The following is a 27579-nucleotide window of genomic DNA, read 5'->3' on the forward strand; positions in this document are numbered from 1 at the left end:
AGAGTAGTTTTTCAATTGATAAAATTTCCAAACTTGGAAAATCATTATTATTAATAATATTGATATTAATTTCATTAATAATATGATAAAACTAATTGGTTTAAATCGCAATTACAACGATTATTTTTTTATATTATCAAGATTTATTAAGTTATCGATCATTTTTATTTTGATTTTTAAAAATTATAATATATTATCTATTGACTCTCTCACAATAATCATGTAATATATTCAATTCAATATAATTCAATATTTATTTTTAATCGATAAATATTTTTAATCTTTAAGAAAGATAATAATGATAGATTAAGAATTGTTTGTTTATGCCATCTCTTGAACATCAAAGATATTTTTTTGAACATTTTTCTGCCGATATTCAATTTTTGTTCTACTTTATCCTATCGTTAAACAGATATCTTTGTTCTTCAAAAGATGGCACTGACGATCAATTCTATCTCTATCCTTATTCCACTATTTTCTCTTCTTTTTTATGCGTTTCATTTATCTTCCTCAGCAGATGGCGCTGATTTTAATATTTTCATCCTATTGTTTATCTTTTTTCTATTATTTACTTTTATTATTTATATTTGCTCTTTGCAAGTGATCATAGAAAATATTCAAAATATCAATTGAATAAATTTAAAAATTTTCATTCAATTTTAATTGATAACGAGTTATTTATCTTCTCTTATCCATTATTCTTCTAATCAAATGAAAACTTTCGTTTTATGCTTTTATCAGTAAATAAATATTAAACGTTCATGAAATTTTATTGTCAAAATTATACCGTAAAATATTCTTTGAAAACATTTTTCTCTTTATCTTCTGTTTCGAAAAATATTTACACTTTACTTATATATATTTCGATAATATGAAGGAAAAATAATAGAAGAAAAAAAGAAGGAGGAATGTATATTTTCTCCAATCCTTCGTTTATATTTCCATTTTAAATACATGTATATGACGTAACGAATACGAATATCATAATGATTCACCACGAAAGAAATTCAAACAGCTTATTCGATCTTGTTCATCTGATTATATGTTAATCAATAAATTATTTTAATATGATGAAGATACTTTTTTGGATACAAATGACTTTGCGTTTCCTTTTCATTTGTACATAAGATAGAAAAAAATCCTGTTGTATCTTGGTTACAAAACTGTAAACGTTTGTTACTCGTACTTAAAAATACGAAAAAGTATAAAGTATATCTCTGAAATTAAATTAAAAAAAAAAAGACTCTGACGATTTACAACAAGAAATGATTATACAATGATTACGCTATAATCAACGCTCGTTATATTTCTTTTTATATTTCGCGCACAGATCTTGCAATTATATTATTCAATAAAAAAATTTCAACTGTATAGGAATAAATATGAATAAAACATGATGGAAATATTAGACGGACTATTACAATATTTATTTTTAGATCTTAACATAAATATTGCGATTGTGGATCTTTTTAAATAACACTGTAAAAGAACCGTTTGTTAAACAACCTGTTAGAAAAAAGAAGCGAAGAAACTGCCATAAATGTAAGGCGAACGAAAATAGAATATTTACAAAACTTTACACCAATCCAGTTTCAGTTTGTGTACACATCATTCGACCGTCCTTGACGATCTATTCATTTTCTCATTATATAGTTTTTAACCTCTTGCATAGGTATATCGAAGATCAAAGTGACAACGATCGACCAGAACAGAAGTGAGACAAATTCGCTACCGTTAATCTGGAACATTGAATTAATTATTTACAATAAAATCGGGGGAGGGGAGAAGGGGGGGAGAATTTTACGTGACGGGATAAAATGATATTTTACAAGTTTAAATATCTGAAACGTGTCCGGATATCTGATGGTAGCAACATCGTAGAAGAAAAACACGAATTGGATTAAATAGAACGAGTACGATATCTTGCTAAAGACAATGAACCAATGGTGAGAAAGGAATCTGTTCACTGCGCCTGAGAAAAAAAAAAAAAAAACAAGGAATCGATCGATTCGTTTCGAGAAAAAATAAAATTCAAATTGAAAAAACGTAAGAAACCGTTACCTCCGTTGTTCGTGTGGCACACGAACACGATCCAACATTGGGCCAAGATCCACAGTATTTGATGGATCACGACGAAATTGGTCAGCGTTTTAACGTTCAACACGTAATCTTTGCTCCCAATATCGTATTGCGAGAAAAATGTCCATATTATAATTATTATCGACATCAACCATCCTAAATTCATCACGATCTGAAATATATATATATATATATATATATATATATATATATATATATATATATTTTTATCTTCCTTTTAATAAAAAGAAGATACCTTAGGAATCTTAACGTTTTTTCCAACGCGGTACAACAGCACGCTAAATGCCACGCCGAAGATATACGGCGTGATTCTATAAAACGGTAGGATGTACATATTATTGCACATATTGTAAAATTCCTCCGTTCTGAAACAAAGTTGAATTGTAACGAATTATAAGTATTCTTCTCTCTCTCTCTCTCTTTCTCTCTCCCTCGAAATATCGACTCGAGAACTCACGAGAAACCGTGATGAATGATCATGGCAACGTTGTTCCTCATCAGTATCGTGTAACGAAATATCGTGGACAACGAGGCGGTGAACAACACGAGAAGTGTCCCAAGCGTTGGCCAGAAATTTAGCACGTATACCAATAGTGGTGCCAACAGTGACAATTGCATGTCCACGGACAACTGATACGTATGGGACGCGCACTGTTGACAAATTGTATATACAATTCCTATATATATATATTTGTCGTGATACGAAATAAAATTTTTTTCACCTGATCCTCGAAGGGTAGAATGAGCTGCGCGTACAACAGATTCATCCAACCGGTTCTTTTACAAAGATCGGCATTTTCCACCATGATGTTCCATTCCGGGCCCGACCCAGTGTGTTCCATCACGTACGCGTAATAAAGCACGATTGCCAACAAAGACGGGGTAAGTCTGAAAGTCGAAACGACGAGCTACATCGATTTTTCATTTCTTTAATAAGAATTATTATTATCTGAAATTCGTTCAACATTTTTTTTCATCAACTCACGCACCTCACGTATCTGGAAACGAGCCGCTTGAACCATCGAATTTCGCCTTTCACGGTCAACTCGTGCGTCATGTTAAGAGACACGAACATGCCGCTGAAGAACAAGAACGAGTCCGTGTACGTAGTCGCTATTCTAACGATGGTCGTCAAGGGATGGCTCGCCGACTTGAACGTAAATTTGAAATATAAAACCAATCGATTCGATTTATACGCGTCAATCGAGCGGAATACCGTTCATAAGTCACCGATATAATATTATTTAATTATCGAAAATCGTTACACTTTCCTCTCTCGTTTAACGCTTTAACTGCGAAAAAAAAAAAAAAAATTTTACCAAAATCGAATCGTAATGCTGGACAATTTGTAATTATTTTATAAAGTAGCGTACAAAGTACAAAGTATCGGAAAGTATATGACGAAGCATATGATAAACGTACAAGAAATATTATCACGGAAATTTAAACTTCGTCAAACTTCGTTTCGCGCCTTTTTCTCGAGGAATTGAAAGAAGCAGAAGAAGGCTTACATTAAGAAAAGTTCATAAAAAAGAAAGAGAAATAAAATGAAGGTAAGTACATAGTTCCAATTTTGAAAGATTCTTTTTTCTTTTTCATCGTAATCATTTTACTAAGCGAGATTAACACTACACTGGCTATATAATTTTAATATGTGGTTAATATTAGTTAAACTGCATCCACAGTTAAAGATTCATGCAATTGGAACATACGATCCGTCCGTTTAACTTTTCCAAAAGGGGGGATGAAGTGAAATGAGAGATAAAGAAAAAAAGAATTTGATAGAATATAAGAATATAAGAAATTTTCTGAAAACTAGCGAATGGCTATTTGTGCGAAATTTCAGCCAAGGACAATAAGCACTGACTCGTGGTACTTTGTTCGAACCAAATGTAAACAATACGAGGAGCCTGGCTCGACGCGTGACCGACCTTCTCTGTTTATAGTGATCCGAGAAATCGTGAGCTAGCTGAGTAGAACGAAGAGAGGTCAATAAATAAATATTAAAAATTAAATATTATTTTAATGCGGTGAATTATGAACGGTGGATCTTTCGTTCTTACGTTCACGTAATGGATTCGATTTTTGTAGGGAATTATAACCGTTATCATGATCTTGTGTCCTATGTAAATAAGTATAGCCAAAATGGATTTTATTCCGTGCACGCACGAGATATCATTGTTGCCCGCTCCTCTTTTGAACAAAGATCTCGCGCTTCTCCTCAACGAGAATCCCATCGCTATTCTCTCCAAACTGTTTTCTACGTAAGAACAGATCGACACAAAACGAGGTCAAGAAAATTCGTGGAAAATAAGAGTAGGATTGTTATTATTGTTGTTGTTGTTGTTGTTGTTGTCGAAAATTAATTACCTTTCTCCTTCTCACCACGTGGCGCCATCAAGTAATCTCTCGTTGTTGTTGCTACAACGAGACATGCGACAATTGCAAAGAAACATCTGCGATTAAAGAAACGATTAGAAAGAAATAATAAAGGAGAGATTCGTGTAAGATGAATTTTTTTTTTTTTTACGAATCATAGAATTTTTTGAATTGAAAAATATGTGTGTATGTGTGTGTGTGTGTGTGTGTGTGTATGTGTGTGTGTGTGTGTGTGTGTGTGATACGTACAAAACGTAGATCGTCTCTTTCGTGTAACTCGACGATTCGTGCTTCACGTAATTCATGTTAGAATCGACGTGAACTATAAATTTAACCCCCGCCGTTGAATTGTAACCGTTCAACGCGTGTTGAATTATGCTTCGTGCGTCCTCGTTCGAGCATGCCGACGGAAGGCACAACGCCCATCTTATCACCGGAAATCTTGGGAAAAAGTGTCTACCTCTCTGCAAAATGCCAACATCGCACTCGTTTCTTTTCTTTTTTCTTGACATCTTCTCTTTTGAAATTTGATCGGTTAATTTTATTTCGTTTCGAAAAAAACAAGAACTTGATTTACTTCGTACAAACGCGACGTGAGCATGTTATACGCCTTGATCCTGAAAACCGGATTTTCCATAATCGGATGGGTCGCGTTGATGTCTATATTCGTCAAAAAGTATCTCCCTTGCATCTTTATCATCCTTCCGTTCCACTTCTCGTACGCCATCACGTTCAAGCATTGATCGAAATCCCCGAATTGATTCAGATTCCCTTGCAACAAACCGGATGGCAGTTTCGCGTTCGAATCTAACACTGGGAAAGAATTATCGATTAATATCGCTCTACGATACGTGGAATTGTAAAATTGGAAATTCAGTTGGTATAATATTGATGCGCAACATTTTTTTCTCTCTCTTTATTTTTGAAATAATTTAATAACGGAAAATCAATTATCAAAGTATTTAAAAGTATTTATCGACTCACTTTCCATGGCCCACAATTTATAATTCCTCAATTCACGTAGAAAAATGTTAACCTGTTCTTGACACTCAACGTTTTGAACGAACGTGAAATTTGGGGTGAAGCGTAGCATGTGCGATATCCCGTCGCTCATCGACTCGGTTTCACGTGGAAACGTTCTCCTTTCGTAATTCAATCCGTTCTCTACAAATTCAACAATCCTTTCGTTGCAATATTAAGAGAGAGAAAGAGAAAGAGCAGAAATCCTTTATAAATTTCTTTTTTAAATTTTTAATCGAAACGCAAGATGTATTTCGAAACGAAGAAAGAGTGATTTTTACGTAATATAAAATTAAATAAGAATATCGTGCAAGGAAAATGTTTTGAACGTATCGTAAAACAGGTGTGATATCATATGAACAAAAGATCGATCGATCAAAGTCGACAATAATTTTATCTTATTTCTCAATTAACTTGTTATTTAACCCTTTCGGTCATGGCGTCCTTGGACTAAATATAAATGTTTGTAAACGTTGTTTTCCGTGCAATGTTTTTCCCTTGCAAAATATAACACAATTTACTCTCTCGAATTTTCATAATGAAAAATATCATAATTTAATTTGCATTTCTTTTTTTCCACATGATTCCTTCATAAAATTTTTCCAACAACTTCAAGTTGAACCTGAATATTTCCCAGAGAATAGAATCGTACGAGAATATCTAGAAGATCTTACCTAAATTCTTAATCGGCTCGATCCTCTTTTCTTTCGTGCAGTATTGCGCGCCACTGGAAAACTTTCCAAACATTGCGTTTGTCGCGCAATCGCCTGCCTGTTGTTGTTGCGCGTACATTTCCGATTCCTCGTTTCTCGATCGGTTCATCCCCACCAGAGACGACATCATCGTAGCCTCCTCGTGATTTCGAACGGTGTACCCGATTTTTTCGTCCACCATCTCGTTCGAACAGTTCGTCGCCGACGAAGGAGAGGTCGAACGGGCGCGAATAACTTGAAGGATTATCAGCAGAGCGAGCGTCTTATTCCTCATGTTCGAAAAAATATTTTTCCAATTTTCACTTGAAACGCGTCTCTCGTTATGTTCGAAAACTGAAAATGAGAACAAACAGGATCGTGATTCACCGTGTCGATCCTCGCCTCGAATATATTTCGAGCCATCTAACTTCTACTATCGGTATTCGATCGACCGGATCGAATCGGTATTTCGTTTTGGGGAAATATAAATTTTGAAAATCTTCCTTTCGATGCGATCGCACAAGTGTCTCAATTGAGCACTGCACTTTCGTGATTTTATCATTCGTATTTATAACTAGAGGAAACTGTTAACCAATAAAACAAATATTGTTAATTATAATGTTATTAGAATGAATAGGATATTTCTATCGGCAATCCACTAATAGAAATAACTAATAGAAATAATAGTGGAAGATTTTCCTAGTACAATGTTTAAAAATAGCTCTAATGATTTTATTTCTTTTCCGGTAAACAAGAAGAGGTCTGGTTATAAAATCGATTAAGAAAAAAATTTTCTTTTAAACACTAATTTTCTCGCAACATCTATTCGATCTTTCGGGTTATTTTCCTTTTTTTTTTTTTTTCTTCCCACGTTCAAAGAAGATAACTATTGTTGCGTCATTCGTTGCAGAATTTCGTTCATTCGCATGCGTCACATACTCGATGATACGCATTAACCTTCGCTTCTTTTAATTCGATTCGATTCGATGATCCATTATATTTTTTCCCGCATTTTCTTTCCTTTTCTTTTTTTTTTTTTTTTTTTTTTCCTCATATCGCGCAACACACGAAACGTCTCGAGACAATTTTTCAACAAAGGCGAGGATGAAACAATTTTTTTTCACAATCGCGATAACCGAACTCGCACTGAAGCGATTTCGGGCAAGTATTCGGTATTTATTGTTGTCGACATCGGCCGCGTTTTCATTTGTTTTCATATTTTATTTTCGCAAAAATTCCAAATACAGTAATATTAACTTTCCCGAGTAGGGGTCCTTACAACTCGATACACTGCCGTGGATGCACGTGTATCCGGAATTCCTTTATTCTCCCCGTTTGAAACGATCTTTGCCAGATTGGTTTGAGTTCTACATCTAATTTTTTTCCTTATCTTAGAGAAGTATTCTATAAGAAGAAAAGGAAATTTTATTCTCGTCGAAGGTCGAATATAAATTGCGACAGGAAGAAAAGAGTGAACCAATAAAAAAGTGTCGGTGAGGGGGGAAGGTTAATTACGAGAAAAGGAAAAAAAAAAAAAGATTCTTCGAATATTGCGAACGAGCGAATCTTGCAAATGTCATTTGTTTCGATATCATTTTTATATACGCCTTCGATTTACACCTTTTTTTTTTCTTTTATCCCGTTTAATTTCAATATTTACGCTCATTGAATTGAATTGAACGCGAATTTTAAAAATCGGATAAAAATGACCCATAAGCACGAATAACGTAACTTCTGAAACAAGAAGGAAGAAGATCAAAGAATATATCAGTTTCACGATTTCAAAACAATACACGAAACGTTATTTTGATGCTGTTATTAAGCATTGTGTTAACCAGTGGTTCTCAACCTTTTTTTTCACATCACACCGATACAATGAGATACAAATTAAAAGAGTTTTACCATTGTTTATTATTTTGATTGATGTAATACATTTTGTAGAATTGGTGTATGCATGGATGATATGATCGCCAAGTTGGCGTAGCCAGGATTTAATTTTATACGTGCAGGAAATTATTATAAGGATTGAATTATGTAATTGAAAAAAGAAATGTAAAAAAAAATAAATAATTTTCATTTCGGGAGGAGCCACTGCCTGGCAATGGCGGCACACTTCGAGAATCTCGATGGTTGAGAATCACTGGTGTCAATTCTACTCAATTCTATATCTAAGAATTTTTTTCTCTAATAAGACTTATCCACTCTGGCAAATATCTGAAACATTATTCTACAAACTGTTGATTTAATTATTAATTTTTAGTTTACTACGTATAAAATCGTGAAATCGTTCGACAAACAATATTATTATTGTCCCAAAATTGTTTAGTAAATTTGGAACGTGGGCTCTTCAACGGTACGTGTTCAGGTCACTCTGATAAAGAGGAAAGGAGTCTCGATTTCGCTCGATAAAAATTCGATATAGAAGGGGGGGGGAGGGGGGGGGGAGGTAGAGGGAGGAAAATGGAATCATCAAATGGATCGTTGATAGATTATTATCAAAATAGATTAGATCGATAAATCAATCGTTTAAAAATACATAATTTTCATTCTAAATGTAAATCTCGATTCGTTGGAAAACTTTCCTTTGAAGCAAGTTAGATAAAATATGAAATAAACATAATATACGTTCTCCTCGACGAGTATTCTCCTCGTATAATATTAATTCCGAATACATTCGAATTCAAATTTTCAAACTCACCTTCGATTAAATCGAACTTCGACGTTTGATTCAATTAATTCTTTTAAAAAAAGAATTATACAACGAAGAATGGGACAATCGCTAAAAAAAATTTTACGAAATCCTTCGATTACAAGTATCGAGAAAAAAAAAAAAAAACTCGATCTATTAACAACAACGAACAATATTCTACGATAATTAATAATATATCGATTTGATAATTCTCGATACATAACAAACAATCGATCTTTCACACTTGGCCCGTATTTTGCACATGAGGCGGCGACCAAGATCCTTCTTAAATAAGTATCACTTCCAATTGAACAGATAATAGATCACTTCTTCATTCACCGAGCACGTTTTCATTCACCATGAAACAACGAGCTATTTATTAGGCAGGCGAGTGTTGTAACCAAACAGATGCGATTCCACGAGTGTCTATTACATTCCACCTGTTTTATATTTCTTCTTACATTTTATATATATATATATGTATATGTTCCACTAGAGCGAAACTATTAGCGACCTGTGCCTCTGGCATCGCCACCTTTCCCTCCCTTCCAACCAGTCGCGCGAGATCAAGAGTAGGGTTTTCAAAGGATGGAGCCACCCCTCGAGATGCAACCAACCCTGAAACGTCACTTCTCCCCGGCTTTCTTCGACGCCTTGGGGAGGGGGGCGGGCAAAAAAATTTTTTCCCCCAAAACGACGACGAAGCGTTAGATGGATCTGTATACAAAAATGCGTATGGTAACTCAATGTAATTATTATTGTTATTATTACGTTGTTATATGCGATCGATAATAATTTACGAAAATAATAAGCGTGCCAGTCAAGGATAAATTAACGAGTAAAATTACTTTTTCAGTGGATTTTAATGGTGTGTCTATTATTTTACTTTATGCGAGGATAATTAACCGGATTCCACGAGCTTTCATGTATCAGATTTCAAATTTTTTAAACATTAAAGACGAATTTCCAAATTGATTTCAACAGGTTGAGACAGGTCAAGCTTAATTAGATATGTTATAATATTGGTCTGGCAAGTAAATTTGAATAATTAAGAATAGTAATGATGACGATAATTTTTTTAAATTATAATCCATAAATTTTTTTGTCCCGATTGATAAAATTCTGAATAATCTATCAATTTTATAATTAAACCTTTATTACAATTACAGTTTTTTCACCGAATTTATTGAAGCGCATAAAAAAAAAAAACCAATCTGTGTGATATCGATATAATTCAATAATTCATATATACATAAAATATAAATAAATCAATCGTAAATAAATCGAATAAATTATATAATAATATAATAATATAATAAATATATAATATATAATAATATAATAAATCGAACGATCATCAACAATTTTACGAATAATCGAATGAAGAATGAATGAATTTTCCTTATTCCGATAAATTTATTATTGGCAACTTTTTGATCGATTTATTTCATCGAATAATGACGAAAGAATTTTAGAGAGAGAGAGAGAGAGAGAGAGAGAGAGAAGAATAAGAAAAATACTTTTACGTTTATTTTCTTTCTTTCTTTTTTTCTTTTCCCTTCGAGAATTCTTTTTTTTATCGAGAATCTGTGACATTTCTTAGAACGGATAATAAATGCGAAAGGTTTAAAAGTAAACTCTGTTTGATTTTTAAAATCTTACATAAATTTGAATTCAAATTAGAAAATATCGGTTAAATTACACTCTCTCATTCTTAATAAATTTTCGTAACACAGTAAGGTATACCTGCTAAGGTGTATTGCTTGTTCGCGCATCGTTACAACAGTATAATTATATATGAGAAACAGGAGATAATTTTTTAAAAATCCAAAATTCGCTTTTTCGTAACAAGACTCGCTCGCTTCATTCTATACGCGACGAATCATTGTACGATTCCTAATGATACAACAAGTTTCTTATATTTTTTACTTTAAATCTCAGCACTTTTTTAAAGAATTTCATCACTGTTGGAGGATCTTTGTTTAATAATTTATCATTATACCGTGTAAAAAATTTACGCGGTATTAAAAATAAAAAGATCTTGTAAAATAGTTACATCTTAAGTTTCTTTTTTTTTTTTTTTTTTTTATTTCCTTTATTTCCATCTGATATTACACTGATTCGATTCAATTTTAAATAGAAGTCTAATGCGATGTATAAATTCTTTCCTCTTTTAAAATTTAATTCAACAAAAAACGGTTAGCAACAGAACCAAGTTTATATATTTATTGAAAACAAGAAATGCTTATTCCGCTTTTTTTTTTTTTTTTTTTTTTTGAATAACCGCATAGTCATTTAGGCTGATTTTTTGATCAAAATTTTTCTTGTTGAAATTTTATTTTTTCGTTTTTTCGTAAGTTTTCTCTTTAATCGTACAAACGATTATTAAAAATATCTCGCCAGACGATAAGATCCTTTTATAAAAAGAAACAAAATTTTGTTGTTGAAAAATAAAAGAAAAATAAAAATTGTTGAAAAATATTGTCGAATTTTCAAATGTTGATTTCAAAAAAAGAAAAAAAAAATACATACAAGCATTATCAAAAGTTTCATAACTTCTTCGAATTTCCGGATCGAGGATCCTTTCCTTGCCAGTTACAATTTATCGTTTATCGAATTACTCTTCGATGAAATGCATTTATTAGATTGGAAACACGTACGAAAAATAAATATTTTATTTCTCATCGTTATGCACATATGAAAAGTTTTATTATATCATTAAAATTAAATTTCTTAAATGTGATTCGTGGAAGTGTTATGCTGACATTTTTATTCAATACTCTTCCACAATCGTTTTGAAAAAGACAGGAAAATGTGAAACGGAACAAAAATTCGATCTTGACCGCAAAACCGCGATTAAAATCGACAATAACATTATTTCCAAAACAAATTAATTAACTGACGGAAGAAAATGCAATAATTTGTAAATTCTCAATTATGTATATACAACAATACAATTATGGTTAATGTTGCTCGTGTTCTTCAAACAAGACAAGAGTGAAAAGCCGATTTATTTCACGTGGCGCGCAAAAGTGTTCGCAAAGAAACCGAAAATTCTTTCCGCGATTGAAGCGCCATCACATCGACCAAAGTCTATTCTAATTCCCTCGCGATAAACCTGATGGCGTTTGAATCTGTCATAGAAGGAATGTACGACGTGACAGTGGATACAAAATATAATGGATGCATAACGACGATATATCGTTAACAAAATAAATGAAAGAATTAATTGATTTATTGGTCGTTGACATTGAAACTTTACTTTCCTATGTATAACTTAATTTCCTCATACACGTCGATTTATTCTTCTTATTCGAACTCTCGTCTTGTGGACGTGTTGTACTACAATTTACACAATTTACGATAACGGCATTTCAAGTTAAAAGATACAACACGATTTACGTTTCTGTTTAAAATTTAAACGAAACTTCAGGTTTCTTCCTTCAGTTATAAATTTCATTTCTCAACGCAATGAATAACTATCGAGTATATAAGTAATGATTATTAATATACTCAAACGAGAAGAAATCTTCGTTAATGATAAACCGTTCTTATTAATATCGATAAGAAAGGAGAATGAAAAAACTCACGATCGTCTTCCTGTTATCGGATAGATCGAAGAAAAAAATAGAGAAATTTGAAGATCGAATTATTAAATTATGTAGCAACACTTTGCAACACGAATCGAGCATTACAGATACTTTCTCTATCTGCAACGAAGAAATTGATCGCAAAAGTTTATTGACATTTCATTTTGATGATACACGCACGTTGTTTATTCTCTCTTTCTTGTTACACGATATATTTTCACGGGCAGTGTTAAATTTTTAAATTCAGTTTATCCATATTGCATAATAACGATTCAATACAAATTTTATTTCTTACATTTTGCGTTTTTACATTTTGAATGTGCAATTTTAATTGAACGATTATTTTTTCTTCTCCCATTATATATAATTTTTAATTTCATCCATATTTCGAGGATTGAAACGAAAGAAGAATTGCCAATCTTTCCATAACATTCTCTGTAAATCGATTTTTGTCTAGTAGGGTATTTACTAGGTAATTTTTTATTAATTTATTTGTTATGTAGCTATTTATTTACTTATTTATCTATTCATAAATTATTCTTCATTATATTATGCATCAAATGCGTATGTAAACGAGGAAAGAGACAATGCAAAAATTAGGGAATGAACGCCATCTTTAGAGTGTTGTGTGATATATATATATATAAGCCAAGCAGAGCAAATAATAAGAGAACGAGATGGAGAAAAAATTTACCATCAGCACCATCTATTTGACTGCTCTTAGAAATATATTTTTATCCAAAAGATTGAGCCAAAGATCGATATCATATTTCCACCCCTTGTTTTATTAATTTCGTTATGTCAATTAATTTCACTTTAAACGCTGATTGCTTAATTTTTTTTACTCTATTTCCATCCTTTTTTTCTTCTATTTATTCCCTTTGTCTATACCTACCGTGCCATCTAACGACCAACAGTTTCAACTGTTCACCGATAGATAGAGCATCGATGCACAATTATTGAAATTCTCAAAGAGGGCGGAATAAATTCAAAGTTAGTCTTAATGAACTTAAATTTGAAATATTTTAAATGAAAATTTATAATCTAGAAATTTATCCTCCTCAATATAATATATCATAATAGTTATTGTAATATTTTATTAAAATATTACGAAGCAAGGATAACTCGAACAATTCGAAGAGTCGAATAATAGAAATTAATAGGTTCGTTGAATTACCGGTGGATTCCTTTCAAATGTTACGAAATCAAGGGATCCTTGTTACCGAGCAATCAATTACGTAAGTTTATACCCATAAACCATTGTCGAAATTTCTGTGATCTATAGAGGCGTCTATCCTTTTCTTAATTATTCCAAGATTAAAGGGGAATTCGAACAATGTAATCGATGTTATATTCATAACCTTAGCGCAACGGTTTCGGTTTTGGTTAATTAACGATCAACGCTCATAGCGTGGTTCCTGTATATACACCGTTCACGTAAGAAAGCCTGGAATCGAACTGGCGTACTTCGGTTTAATAAATTACGTAACAAGAAATTCCATCGTAATTAATTGGTATTCAACTATAATGAGTTTTCACAACTAATAAATACTTCGTGTACTTCGCCGCTGTGTGTGCCGAGTTCCGCCATTGTTCCACCTATCTTCTCCAGTAATTTAATCATTCGTATGATATACGATTCTCTCGATCTTCTTCGGTAACGAAGAATTCTAATCATCGATACGAATTTTCCATACTTGTACATACGGATTTATACGTAACTTCTTCTTATTTAAAATTACCCTGCCTTGTATTATTATTATTATCATCATTATCAATTTCTTCATTTTGAAAAAAGTGAAAGCTAGTCGATTCATTCGTCTCCGATTTCGGAATAAATTCACGAAAATAGCAACTTCTAATTCCAGATCTTTCCTTTTACATCTAGCGTCGAGAAAGAAAAAGAAGAGTGCGCGCGAGGAATCACTCGGGAAAAGAGGAAAAGGACGAGAGCAGCGGGGACGGGGTGGTCAGAGGCGGATTACGACGGATGTGTCGATCACGGGCAATTTGTTTGGCCGGTGTACGCGCGGTCGTTAAGCCGATTAATCCAATCACGCGTTAGGATGTTCGCATCTGGATCAATGGCGGTGGGCATCGTATATAACGTTCGGTATAATGGCTGCATTATCAGTCATTAAGCGGCGTACCGCTGACGATTTTCCATTTTCCAGGCTTTCACGTTTCCCCCCTCGTATTTCATATTTTGACATTTCGATATAACGAACGAGACATTGCCCCTTTGCTGAAACTGAATCCCCTAGATTTTATCTTTCCGTTATTAAATATTTCGCGCGGATTCCCGATGCTGCTCGAAATTAAAGAACAAGACAGAACCGATAAACGTAAGATAAATAGAGAGAGAGGAAAAGAAAGAAAGTGAAAGTGTATGCGATGTAATTACAAATCGCGCGCGCGAGAGAGAGAGAGAGAGAGAGTGAGAGCGCAATTGTTCAGGGAAAAAAAGGGGGGAAGCGACGAAAGGAAGGGTGGAAGAGGGGAGCGGAAAGAGAGCAGCGATGCAAGCGTATTATAGAGGGCGGGCCGAATGGAACACTTTTATGCGCTTCCAATTTTAGCGGGCCGTGCAAATGGCCTGCGCGGCGCGATTCAACTTCGGGGGGCGGGGGGAAGGGGGGGGACGTGAAAAATAATTGAACGTTGAAAACGTTTTTAGAAAAGGCCAAACCCTCCCCTCTCCCTCCAACCAGTCAGTTCGTTTCCCGCTTTGTGCGCGCCTTCGATTAGTTGACCGTTCTTTTCACGCTGTGTGTTTTCCGTGTCGGGGAACGTTTGTCCGTCGTGAACGACCAATCTTGCATTGCATTTTTTACTCTCTCTCTCTCTCTCTCTCTCTCTCTCTCTCCCTCCCCCTTTTTTTATTCTCCTCCCCACACTCGAACGGTTAGTTTATAGGGGGAAGGGGGAGGGGAATTATGGAAGCTTTAAAAAATGAGATCTTTGGAAAAAAATCTTTGTGACATTTCGACCGTTATCGTCTCGTTCGTTCTCTCTTCTTTTGTACTTCGTTTTGATTTCGTTCTTTTTTTTTTTTTTTTACTTCGTGGATAAAAAGAAAGAAAGAAAGAAAGAAAGAAAAAGATTGGATTGATATTTTTCGAAGCATCGTTTTTTTAATAAACGATGTCTCCCTCTCTCTCTCTCTCAATTTCTCGAAGAAAGAAAGGAAAGAAATAATAATTTCAACGAGCGTCTCCCAAAAATTGAAAACTAGAAATACCAAGAGGTAGAATATTTCTAGAAAGACAGAAAGGGATAGAGAGAAAAGAAAGAAAGAAAAAAAGAAAGAGATAAAACTTCGAGTCGATTACCTGGATGGATGTGTGATCGGCACTCGTCACGGGCAAAACTCCCTCCCTCGATCGATTGACGGTCGTGTAAAAGATTCATCGTTGATCGACGTGTGGGAGAGGGGGGGGAGGTGGAAGGATGGCGCCCCGTTCCTTTTCTTGTTACGTCGATTCCCGTAACATTCCGCGTCTCCCACGTGGATCAAAGCCAGCGCTGCGGAAAGTGTAACTCGTTGTCGAACGTCCGTCCGGCGGATCGACAGACGGGCGCTCCCTTCCCTCCCTCCCCCTCTTCCCACCCAGTCGGAAGACGTTACGCTGTATATGTACACGTGCCGCGGCGCGCATCAAGATAAAAGGAGGCGAAACGAATTTCCCTGGATCGCTCGCGCGGAGATCGATAATTCTTTCTTTTTTTTTTTTTTTTTCAATTCTCGAGAAATTACTCGTAGCGATAATTGTTTTTTTTTTTTTTTTTTTTTTTTTTTAGAAAAATTGTTTCTTCTCGCACTTTCTCCTCGTGTATTTACAAGGAAGTGTTTGTGTATTGGAGTGAAGAGAGGGAAAAGATAATAGCCTGGTAATTTTTTTTAATAATAATAAAAAAAATTTGGATCAACACACGCGATAATTTTGACGAGTATAATTTTAGAGATATAGTGAGAAAGAGAGATGCCGATGAAGCGAAAGAAAGGGTAATCCGTCTGTTTGCGCGTAAAGGGAAAATATCACTTTTTCCGTTTTTGTTTCGAAAAAACGCAACGAGTCTAGTTTTAATGAAAATTGTTTTTCTGCACATTTTCGATGGATAACCAACCGACCAATCAACCACGGATAGAAAATTAAAATTATTATTATTTCTCGCTTGGAATTTCAGACAGACGAAACAAACAAAAAAAAAAAAATAAAAAATACGATAATTGGTTTGAGAAAATTTTTAAAATATCTTTATAAAAATCGAAAATTTCCCCCGTTTTTTCTCATTCTATAACTACACAATCTCTCGCGGGGAAACTTTCTTCATTTGGAAAAATGATCGAAACGATCCTTCGTATCAATCGGTGGAGAAAGTTGGCGGAGGAGGCTGGCTGGCTGGGCGATACAGGTGAGCGTTCAGCTTTAAGTGAGCCGTGCAAGTTGAGGGAGGAAAGAAGAAGCAGGCAGCGTCGCATAATACTCGACCACGTATCTCTTCTTCCTTCCTTTTTTTTTTTCTTTTCTTTTCTTTTTTCTCCCGTCCCTTTCATTCCTCCTTTTTTTCATTTCTTCTCTTTAACTAAAAGAGGAGAGGAAATGAAGAGAAGAGAAGGGAACACCTCTCCTACGTTCAGCTTTCTCTTGAAATTACTCTCGGTGACCCCTCGCGCCCCATTTTCATCCCCTACGTCCTCTCTTCCTCCCCCCTCAGCTACCCTTTCCACCCACTACTCACCCTTTCGCTTTCCCGCGCCGAGGAGATTCGCTCCTCCGTTTCTTAATCCACGAGGCTGGGGGCATGGAATACAATAAGCCCGAGGAACGTTGTATCGAGATCAAAGCGAACATTTTGGGGAAAACGAACTGTTTTAACACTGTTCGTCGCCGTATATATTCAAGAAAAATAAGATTTTAACCATTTATGTTTGTATTTATATTTAAGAAAGTTATCGATCGAGTAAGAACAGCCCTCTAGAATATTTATTAATGTAAATATATACGTATAATGATAAAATATAGAAAAGCGATTATATCCATTAAAAGAAATTTAATGGAATAAGCACTGAAATATAAATATAAAATATACTTTGAAAAGAGGGACGAGTATGATTTGTTAGCGAATCACTCTGCATTTTTATACAATTTTAAATCTAAAAATTATAGCATATATAGTATAACATAGGAGGGTGTTATTACCATCGATAATTAGAGGCTTATATTCAGATACCAAAATACTTAAAATTAACTTTGGAAACGAACGAAATAGGAAGCGAAGAAGTAGAGGCACTGAAAACAACTAATTCAGAATTGGTATTACAGAATTAGTTACTGAAAACTAATATATATAAATGTATCCCAATTAAATTTCATATTAAAATATATAAAATAAAAATATTAAAACTACTTCTGTTTATCGGTTTACGTTCTTACGACAGTAACATTTGGGCTCCGACAAAATAGCGCTGAATGACGAACAGAAGCTTGCTCGTGCGACAACAACAACTCGTGCGTTCGTAGTTTTTCCATCCTTTTTTTTTTGAGAGAGAAGCTATAAGAGGAAGGAAGATGGAGAATTCAGAAAACGACGTATCGCTCCTATTTAGTGGTCAATTTTCGCGTCCCTGTTTCGAAAGACTCTTGTCTTAATGCGTTAACCGTTAACGCTATTCCGAGCCGATCGTCGTCTCGAGACGACCCAACGTCGTTCGTTTGCCTGCGCTTTGTTTTGTTTTGTTTTTTTCTTTTTGACCGTCAGCAGCCAAGGAGATCGAATTTCTCAGGAGGAAAAAATTTAAAACGTTGTTGAAAACCGTTTCTACGGAATAAGATAAGATAAGATAAGTTTCTCGAAACGTCCGTTTCTGAACGCGTAATATATTGATTCAAAATGTAGTTACAAGGATATTTTCATCGAAACTTTTGGAACGAGCCTCCACACTCTTCTTTGCAGCTTGAAGAAGAAGTATCTCGAATCGAATCGAATGAGATTTAATATTACCACAAATTGCATTGAACGTACGATTTAATTGAGAATGGTTATACAAAGATATATATCGTATCCATTGTACAATCTCAATTACGCGGAAAATGTAAATTCAATATAACGTTTATTGGCGGTGGGTAGTTTCCAGTGAATAAGCGTTCTTCGCCCTCTCCGCCCTCTCTTTGCACGGTCCTCCAAATCCTTGGCATTCTCGGGTGGCAACGTTGGAATCCAGGCACTTATGGAAATGATCCAACATTTTTTGACGCTCCCCCTCCCCCCCCCCTTTCTCTTTTCCTCGTCAATCATCTAGGCGGTTGTATATAGCAAAGAGATTTATTCGAATGGAATGGAAACGTACGGTGTCCCCCTCCAAGTATGTTTCTTCAGACAGGTGTAGAACAAACACGAGTTGTTTTGCAAATGTTTTGTAAAAAAAGTTACAACAAAGATGCGAGGCTCGATTCTGGCCTCTTCTGTTCACTATTTGAAATTCATTGAAGAAATATTAAACTTGCACTCGAATGGAATTGTAGATAAACTTCTTTTCGTAAAACTGTTTCCAGATATATGCTTAATATAATAACATCCTTCTCGTTTGATCGTTTAATCCAGGATTATATTGACTGAAAGATCTATTCTATAATATTAAGTACTCTTCACCATGGTGGAATGTTTATTTTCACCATGGTATTTGTCGAAACCTCTCTACATAGAAGAATCCATAGAACATAAAAATTCCATAAATTTCGAGTATGCAAGAATAAGCAAGAAAACATTTCCAGTGATGATCATCCTAACGATAACTTCACGAATGAAAGTAATTTTTTGAATGTCGAATTGTAGCTCTTTTACCGCTGCGTAAGCGCGTGGATTGTCAACAAAGCGTCTGAAGGACTCCTCTTGCCCCTCGCAAGTGAACGGCGTATTGAATTTCGCATCGTTCAATTTCCACAAATCGTTTCTCGAATATTGTTTCTTCCATTTTCTACGATATAACAAAAAAAAAAAAAAAAAAAAGAGAAAAATTCTTGGAAAATTAATCACGAATAATTACCCGCCTGTAAATCGATACATCGAAAAATGCGAAAAAAAAAAATAAAATAAAACCGTTTCGAATGGTCGAATTCCCGGCGCGTGTATATCGCGATTTAAAGGGCGCTTCATTAAATTCGCAGCCCCCTCTTGAGAGTTGACGGACAGCAGAAGGGGTTGTTCCCCGGGGAAGGGGAAGGAAGGGAGAAGTTTTCAAAGGACACGGCCCTCGTTAAGGCGACGCAGCATTATAAACGGTGCACGGTTGTCAGTAACGTTGACAGACACGTGGCCACTCATCGGTATATCATATTGCATATTCTGATACAACGTCGTTCGCAACATCTCCCGATCCCCTTAAGTCCGATCGGCCGCCGATAGAGCGCGCACGTGCTTGGCTGGATGGCAGATGGTAGATTCGCGATTGGTGTGTTCATTAGAGAGAGTCATTCTCGAACGCGAAATACTCGTTTGTATGTAACACTCGTTATATTCGAAATGTTTGGTTAAAATGAGTTTTATTTATACAAATTTATTTATGTTTTATATATATATATATATATATGTACGAAAGGATTAGAAAATTATTCCCTTTTTTTTATCTGTGAGATAAATACAACATTTTTTTTTTTTTTTTTTTTTTTTACTTACTACACATTTTATCGAATTAAAGTATTTATTGTATTTATCGAAAATGTTAATTCAATTATTTCGTTAAACCGTTCCTGCCTCCCCTCTCTGACGAGCTTTCTTTCTTCATTGATGAAATACATTTATTCCATCAATGCAAATTATGTTATCGCAATTCGTTTGTGCATTTAACTCGTGAAACTCGGGAAAACAATAACAATATTGTAACAATTGCTTTTTACGCTTTTCGATCCCGCGCCGGAGGAACAATCGCATAATAATTAAATAGGACGCGTTTTTCAATTAACTGATATATTTAAAATAAAAAAAAAAAAAAAAAAAAGAGAACAAAAACGCGTTTCATCTCTCGCGTTCAATCGCGAAAATTTAAAATTAGAAAATTAAATTTGACGCGGATAATAAATGGGATAAAAAAAAGTATATATATATATATATATTAAGATTCTTGTCAGAAATAAAAAGAATAAAATCTAGAGCGAAAAATTTTTTCTTGTATTAATTGTATAAAATTTTCACTTTTGCACAATTATGGACCGTGTGGAATACACAATCGTGTTCCCTTTCTAAATGTCGATGAACCAAAGCATGACGGAATGGCGGATTTAATTAACAGCGAAAGCCTCTTATACTTAATAATCTACGCATACACACACGCGCGCGCGCGCACAATGCGGACAGAAGCACGGAAGGCAACGTAGATTACGTTATAGAGAGACGTTCAGTTTCGCGTGAAACCAGCTAGGTAAATTGACTCCAGCGAGTTCTGGGGATCCAATTCCGGGATTTCGCTGCTGGTCGATTGGGTTTCACTTCCGCCGCGATTCCCTTTGCGTGTAATTTGCCTCCGAGCAACCGGCATTCGTAAATATAAATTCCCTTTTTATTGGCTTCGAATCTTCGTCTCCCCCCCTCTCTCTCTCTTTTGCCATTAAACCGCAAAATAATTTTGTCGAAAAATTTTCTTTTCTTCTTTTTTTCAACGACGAAGACCAACCTCAAAGATACAATGTTTTCTATCCCAATTGAATTTTTTTACGCGCGATTCGTTCGATTCTTTGGAAAGTCTCTAATTAAAAAGAGGCTAGGTTGACCTGAATTTTTAATTTCATAATTCGATATCATTTCACGTCGCATCACATTTATTCGAAAGATTAATCTATGGATCCTTATATCGCCGATAGAAAATTCGACAACGAGCGATTATTAAAATTTAATACACGATAAAATTGTCGTGTAAAATACATTTTAATGGGCCAAGACGTCGAAAATATCGATTCGATCTAATTAGATATCTAGCGTGGCACGGTCCGTGGGGGGAACCTTATTGAAACAAGATTGTTTGACTTTCTATATCGAATTATATTGGAACAGCGTTCCAAACAGCAGCTTTATCCATTAATGCTAACGTTAACTCGGTATTAACTCCAAGATTTCCGTATTGTAGATAACTGTATTATCTCAAGATTTGCTTTAAATCAACATTTTTATCGCGCAATTTTTAATCACAATTAATTCAATCGTACGATGTTTAGTTTCTTGGAAATGAACAACGTTATTCGATTCTTCTCGTTCGAAAGTATAATTAATTTTACTTCTAATTTCGAGAAAGTGATTACTTTAGTAATACTTCGTAAAAATAAATTGGATCACTTTCGAAATTTTCTTTAAAAAAATTTCATCGTTACGTCTTAATTATAGGTAAACGAATTTTGATTTTCTCCGATTTATTATATCCAGATATCCGATTTTTAAATTCCTAAATGCTTAATTTTGAGATTTATTCGAATTTTGTGGTTCGTCTATATTCAATTTTCAATTCGTTTTTTAAACGATTTTAAGATTCTTTTTATTGCTAATTTTATTATTTTTATGCGAGGGGAGAATGGTCGCCTGTAAAAGTATTCTTCATATCTGATATCTGGTTCAACACGTGTCAACGGTGAACAAAGAATAATACAACACTCGAACCAATTTCACGTCACGTATTCGATCTTTCTCTCGACAATGAAACTAAATTGTACTTATAAAATAAAATAAAAATACTGTGGAAAACTTCTTCCATGAGAAATAATAACACTTGCCAATTATTATTTCTTTTCTATTTTATCTTCATCCTCCATTTTACTATTCGTAAAATGACAGAATATTTAAAAAAAAAAAAAAACGTTCACAAACAGCCAGACACGAAAGCCTAAGAAACCTAAGAAACTTCTCCTATAATTCCGAACGCTTGCTGAATCGACGAAAAAACAAGTAATTTTTATTCGTGTAATTGAAATTTCCCTCTCTTCCTTCCTCCATCCTTCAACGGAGGGGAAAATTTTCGAAGGGAAATTCATCGCATTAAATTGCGAGAAAGTGAAAAAGAAAATCGTAGATGTCGACCGCTGCGAGTTTTCAACGGATTGTCCGCCTCTTGTTTCTGCGGGTGACATAAATAGCGACCCAGTTACTCGCCTTCTCTTGCGCGGCGAACCCCAAGTATCACGAGAACTCTCCGACCCACGGTTCTTGTCCCTCTCCTCCCCTCAAAAAGTCGACAAAGACACGTTGGAGAAAGAATATCACCTTCCTATTGACTTTTCCCTGAATATTCGACTTGTTTTCCTTCTTCTCTCCTCTGCTGGATGACGTAGCTGATTTGACAACCAATTTTATTCAGAGGAGAAGAAAAATATGCCTACAAATCGAGTTAGCAACCTGTTACGAGAAGAAGAAGAGGGACACGATATTGTTTCGTTCCGTTCTAATAATTCTGATACAAACTTTCGACTCGACGAATAACCATTGAATAACGAAACGAAAAAGAGAAAATGGTTGAATTCGAATTCGAATAATTTTCCATCCATGAAATCGGAAATTATTTTATATATAGATTAGATACGTTTCAAAAAGAAAGTTTCATTTCAGTGAAACGCTTCATCCAATATTTACATTCGCAGCGAATAGTTCTGTCCGACAAACAAATGAAAATAAGAAAAGCACGAACACCCTTAAAACGAAGTTAGGTTAGAAAGGAATCGAATTAACAAATAACGTAATTTAAACCGATCGTGAAATTCTCCATTCCAGTGGCCAAGAACCAGCGAGAGTTTTATTGCGGTTAACCGCGATGAGAAGGACCCTCCTTTTAAAGTGCGAAAAGAAGAAAGATAGAGAGAGAGAGAGAGAGAAGGCGATTTCTCGACACCCCGCATAAACCGCATAAACGCGCCTTTAATTTCTGCGAGACGCTCGCGAAAGATCTATTGGCCGCAATAAAAGTTAAGTCCCCCAGCTTGGTTAACGACTTCGATAACTGGGTTTCCCAGTTTTGCGACCGGTGGCGCGACCACGCGTGAAGGCCGCGAAACCACGGTTCTCTTTAACGCCGCCAACCAACCAGCCGAGCGAAATTGGAGCAGAATTTCCTCAACTTTTTATTGTTCGCCCGGAAACTTGCGCGCCGATCGAACTTGAAAACTTTTCGTCGATCATAACTCTCCTCCACGGTTCTCCACTCTCTTCTCGTTCCGTTTTATAGTTGACAGACCTTGGAAATAGGGATGGTACTCGTCGTTCTCCTTCTCTTTTTTTTTTTTTCTTTAAGTGGTGTTTCGACTAGAAAAAAACATCTATGCCTTCTTTTTGTTAACTCTCTATACGCTCCAAGATCTTAGATCCCTCGAAGAGAAGTTTTTTTTTGGGAGGGGGAGCGTGAATTGTGGCGGGTAGAAAGTCGTAGAATGGTCGGTTCCCGTTTGGTTGGCGCAGTTATCGACCCTCGCTCGCTCGCGAATTTCTATAATTTCGAAATCGGTACGGTCTGGAGAAACTTGAAGCGCGGCTCCGGCCTCCCTTTGATCAAAAGCTGCGCCACGCAGCATCCCAAGTTTCCCGCAATAACTGGAGTACGATTTAACTTGGTTAAGGAGCAATTAGTCAGCGGTTAACCGGAACTACTCACCCCACCCCTCCTCACTCACCCCTATTTACTGTGTGTACTCAAGAAATCAGTACGTAAGTTAAGCTTCCACGCCGCCAAACCGTCGTCGTCTACGACAGTTTATATGCACGTTAATTAATTTCTCCCTAAGGTGAGAACTTAAACTTCAAGAGGAGCTGGACGTGGCCGAATAAAGACGATCCAAACGAACCTGGAGGGGGGAGTAATTATTGACCTTGACCATCAGCTTTTATCGGGGGACGGACGGTTCATCATCAGGATGATTGTTCTAATTTTTGCCCGCTTGACGACGATTGAAAGTGGAAATTAATAGCACGATAACAACTTCGTTCTGTCTTTAACCAAGAAAATAATATATATTTTCGAGACTGTATGTCCTTTATTCGATCCCAACTGTTATTCCATTTTTATAAAATTTCGCGGTTTTAGCGCGAATATTTTATTTTTGTACGAAACAAGTAAGTAAATAGCGAAATCGAGCGATGATCGAGGTTGGTTGAATAACTGGTGAATAGAATCGGGTATTTCTTGATCAATTTCTCGGCAGTAAAACGCTGCTGCGCACGACGTCTCCTTGTTTCAGAGAAGGATAATGAATACACTCGTCGCAATAAGTTTTTACAACCGGTTATTAACGTCAGTTTTACGACGCTCGTTTACGATTTTTATTAGCGTCCAACCGTCGCGTCCAGATGGTTTTTTTACCGTTTCGAGTTTTTGACCCTCCTTTTTCAAATTTTTCCCTCCATTTCACTCCGAAAATCGTTATTCGAGACAAGTGTAACCCTGCTGGATGCTTGTTCAACTGCCACTTCGATTTGCCTTTGTTCGATGTATGGTCTGCCTCATTTTCACGATCCTCATTTCATCCACGCCTGAATTTTTTATACCAACGACCCTCTCATTCGGACAGAATCTTCTCCGGGAATCCGATATTTCGATGCGCTTTTCAAAACTCGTCCGCACGAAAAACAGTTGAACAGTAAATAGAGAAAAGAGAATTATCATAAGAAAGAGTGATAAAGGGGACGACAAAATGTATTAGCAGATTTTCTATACATTTCTATACTATTTTTTCGAGATCTTTGTGTTTGAATTATTGTATATCCTGGAATTTTTTATAAAACGAAAAAAAGTTGGAGATAGCTTTTTATGAAGAAGAGAGCAGAAACGCGTTTAGAAACGATCGAATATTGGAGGTTATGGTGCAGTATCCTCGGGCTACTACTACTTCATCGATAACGTCTGCATCTCGTATCCTTCCCGATGTTTCCCAACACAACAAAGGCGTGAAACAAAGTTCCTTATCAAGCGGGGTGCACGCTTTTTATCAGAGAGGAGGGGGAAAAGGAGATTCTCGAGGAGCTTAAACCATCTCGCAAGTTGGCGCATCCGAAAGTTCCTAGGAGCGCCAGATGTACGGAATGCGCTCATCTTTATTAATACCAGGCTGGCCTGGAACGACTTTTGAGTTTTTTCTCGGGTCTCTCTCTCTCTCTCTCTCGTTCAAAATTTTCAATGAAATGACCAGGATCGACATCGACACCCCGATTTTTTTCGACATCTTTCAATTGCGACCGATGATGGAAAAAAAAAAAAAAAAGAAAGGAAGAAAAAACTGTTGACTGATTACGGCGAACAACAATAAATAAAATCTTCGAAGCTGAAATATGGACATATATTTTAATTACGAAGATGAACAAAAGATACCAACCATGAAATGGCGACGCTGCTAGCAACGTTCAATAATAAAATCATAAACAAAATTTCAGCGATACACTTTACACTCTATTATAACAAAAACTGTATACTTTCGTTGCATCCCCCTCCCCTCATTACGTGGATCGATCGAGAGTAGAAATTTCGAACGGAACATCGTGAACAGTGGAAGAATTGGTTTCGTTGCAAGAGAAATAAGCGGGGGAGAGACAAAGCGAGAAAAATAATACTGTACTATACGTAGCAATAAACGAATCGCCGACAATTAACAGAGTTTCGCCGGGTATTAAATCGAATCAACGGGCCACGGGGTTCCTCTTTATTAAACGGAGGGGGAGGGGGGAGGGGTTCGACGTTTCAACCTTCGCCCGTAATAGTTTTTCGATACGAGATCAGATTGTTACGTGGCCGACGGAAAATATCGAGTTAGCTGGAAAACGGTGGCCCGAATCGTCGCGCGTCGATCAAGTCGCGTGCAAACGTGACCGACTCATCCTCTATTCCCCCCTCCTACTTACGTAATCTTTTATCGCGTTTATACGTAAATTTTATTACGTGAAATTTTAACACGCTCGCCCATTTGACGCTTTCTTCTTAAAGAAAGAAATAAGATTCTAAATAAGATTAATTGATATTTAAGTGGGTTACTCAATCGAGTAAGAAGAGGGAACGTTATATATGTAATTACATTATACTGTATTATTTTATATTGATGTAAATTTAACATTTAAGAACAATAAAAACACTCTGCACCTTTACGAATTTTACAATCTAAAATTATACCGTGTATGGTAACATAGGAGGTATATAGTACAGTAAACTGAGTTCAATTTGCCAGTTGGTGGAGGCTTATAAGATAAGATACTGCAAAATGGAAGAGGTAGAAGTAGAGGGTTAATGAAGAATTAATATAAACATGTCCCAAGTAAATTTTATATTAAAATATGTAAAATAAATATATTGAAAGTACTTTTACGTTTATTTGGGCGATCGTGAGGAACTCGGCGAAATCACGGTGGCCGACGTGTGAAAAAACCGCTAGCGAAAAGGAGCGGTGAAAGGGGGAGAGGGAAAAGGATGACTCGCTTCTTTCCTTTTCTTTTTCTTCATTGCTGCAAGAATATTGCTAAAAATTAGGGAACAAATAGTTTGTGGAAAAGTCTATCCAATGAGTCACATTTCGCGAGGGATACAATTTTCCTTGTTGAAATACCAGCGATATAACTTCTCTGAAACGATGAAAAATTCTCCTCTCATATGGTGTAATAATAACGAGCTTGGAATGAATAGAAAGGATGCGAGTTCGACCGAACGAGACTTCGGGTTGTCTTTTAAGAGAAGAAAAAATAAATACGTATCGAATCGACCCTATATTCGATAAAATTTTACAACGTAGATTTGTTTCTCTACGAGCCTTATCGTTTCCTTCTTCCACACTTTTCGAGGATATTTTTTTCTTTTTTTTTTTTCGAGAGTCAATTTCACCGTCCGCAGAAAACTTTTCTCTTCTTCTCGTATTTCGCGCTAATAAAAATACTGTCTGAACTAATAGTCTGACTACTACGATTACTAACGTAACAACCCACCAACAAGAGAGACCCGTAATACGCGTGAGAGTGAAAAATTTAAGCAAAAAAAAAAAAAAAAAAAAACGCCACGTCCTAGAAAGTCAGAAATAGAGAAAAGCGTAAAAGCGTTGAACGTTAAAGTGTTTCTTACTTACAAACGGTTGCGGAGATGCATCGATTTTCGGCCGAAGGGGTTGAA

At 35.5% G+C, this 27579-nt stretch overlaps 1 protein-coding gene across 1 annotated transcript; it reads right to left on the minus strand.

The window, feature by feature from the left end:
* Window positions 1-1403: 1403 nt before the first annotated feature.
* LOC105737102 (nose resistant to fluoxetine protein 6) lies at window positions 1404-27579 on the minus strand. Its single transcript, XM_086913507.1, has 14 exons — window positions 27536-27579; window positions 6174-6545; window positions 5464-5643; window positions 5057-5292; window positions 4729-4943; window positions 4471-4556; window positions 4164-4360; window positions 3090-3250; window positions 2823-2988; window positions 2558-2751; window positions 2336-2465; window positions 2062-2251; window positions 1830-1972; window positions 1404-1739 (listed from the first exon to the last, which is right to left on the minus strand). Exons 2-14 carry the CDS (start codon window positions 6484-6486, stop codon window positions 1635-1637), a joined length of 2316 nt encoding a protein of 771 aa, XP_086769633.1. The 5' UTR covers window positions 6487-6545; window positions 27536-27579; the 3' UTR covers window positions 1404-1634.

Source organism: Apis florea, unplaced genomic scaffold, assembly GCF_048593485.1.
Source record: "Apis florea isolate Af1SG1 unplaced genomic scaffold, ASM4859348v1 contig_3496_pilon, whole genome shotgun sequence".
Lineage (NCBI taxonomy): Eukaryota > Metazoa > Arthropoda > Insecta > Hymenoptera > Apidae > Apis > Apis florea.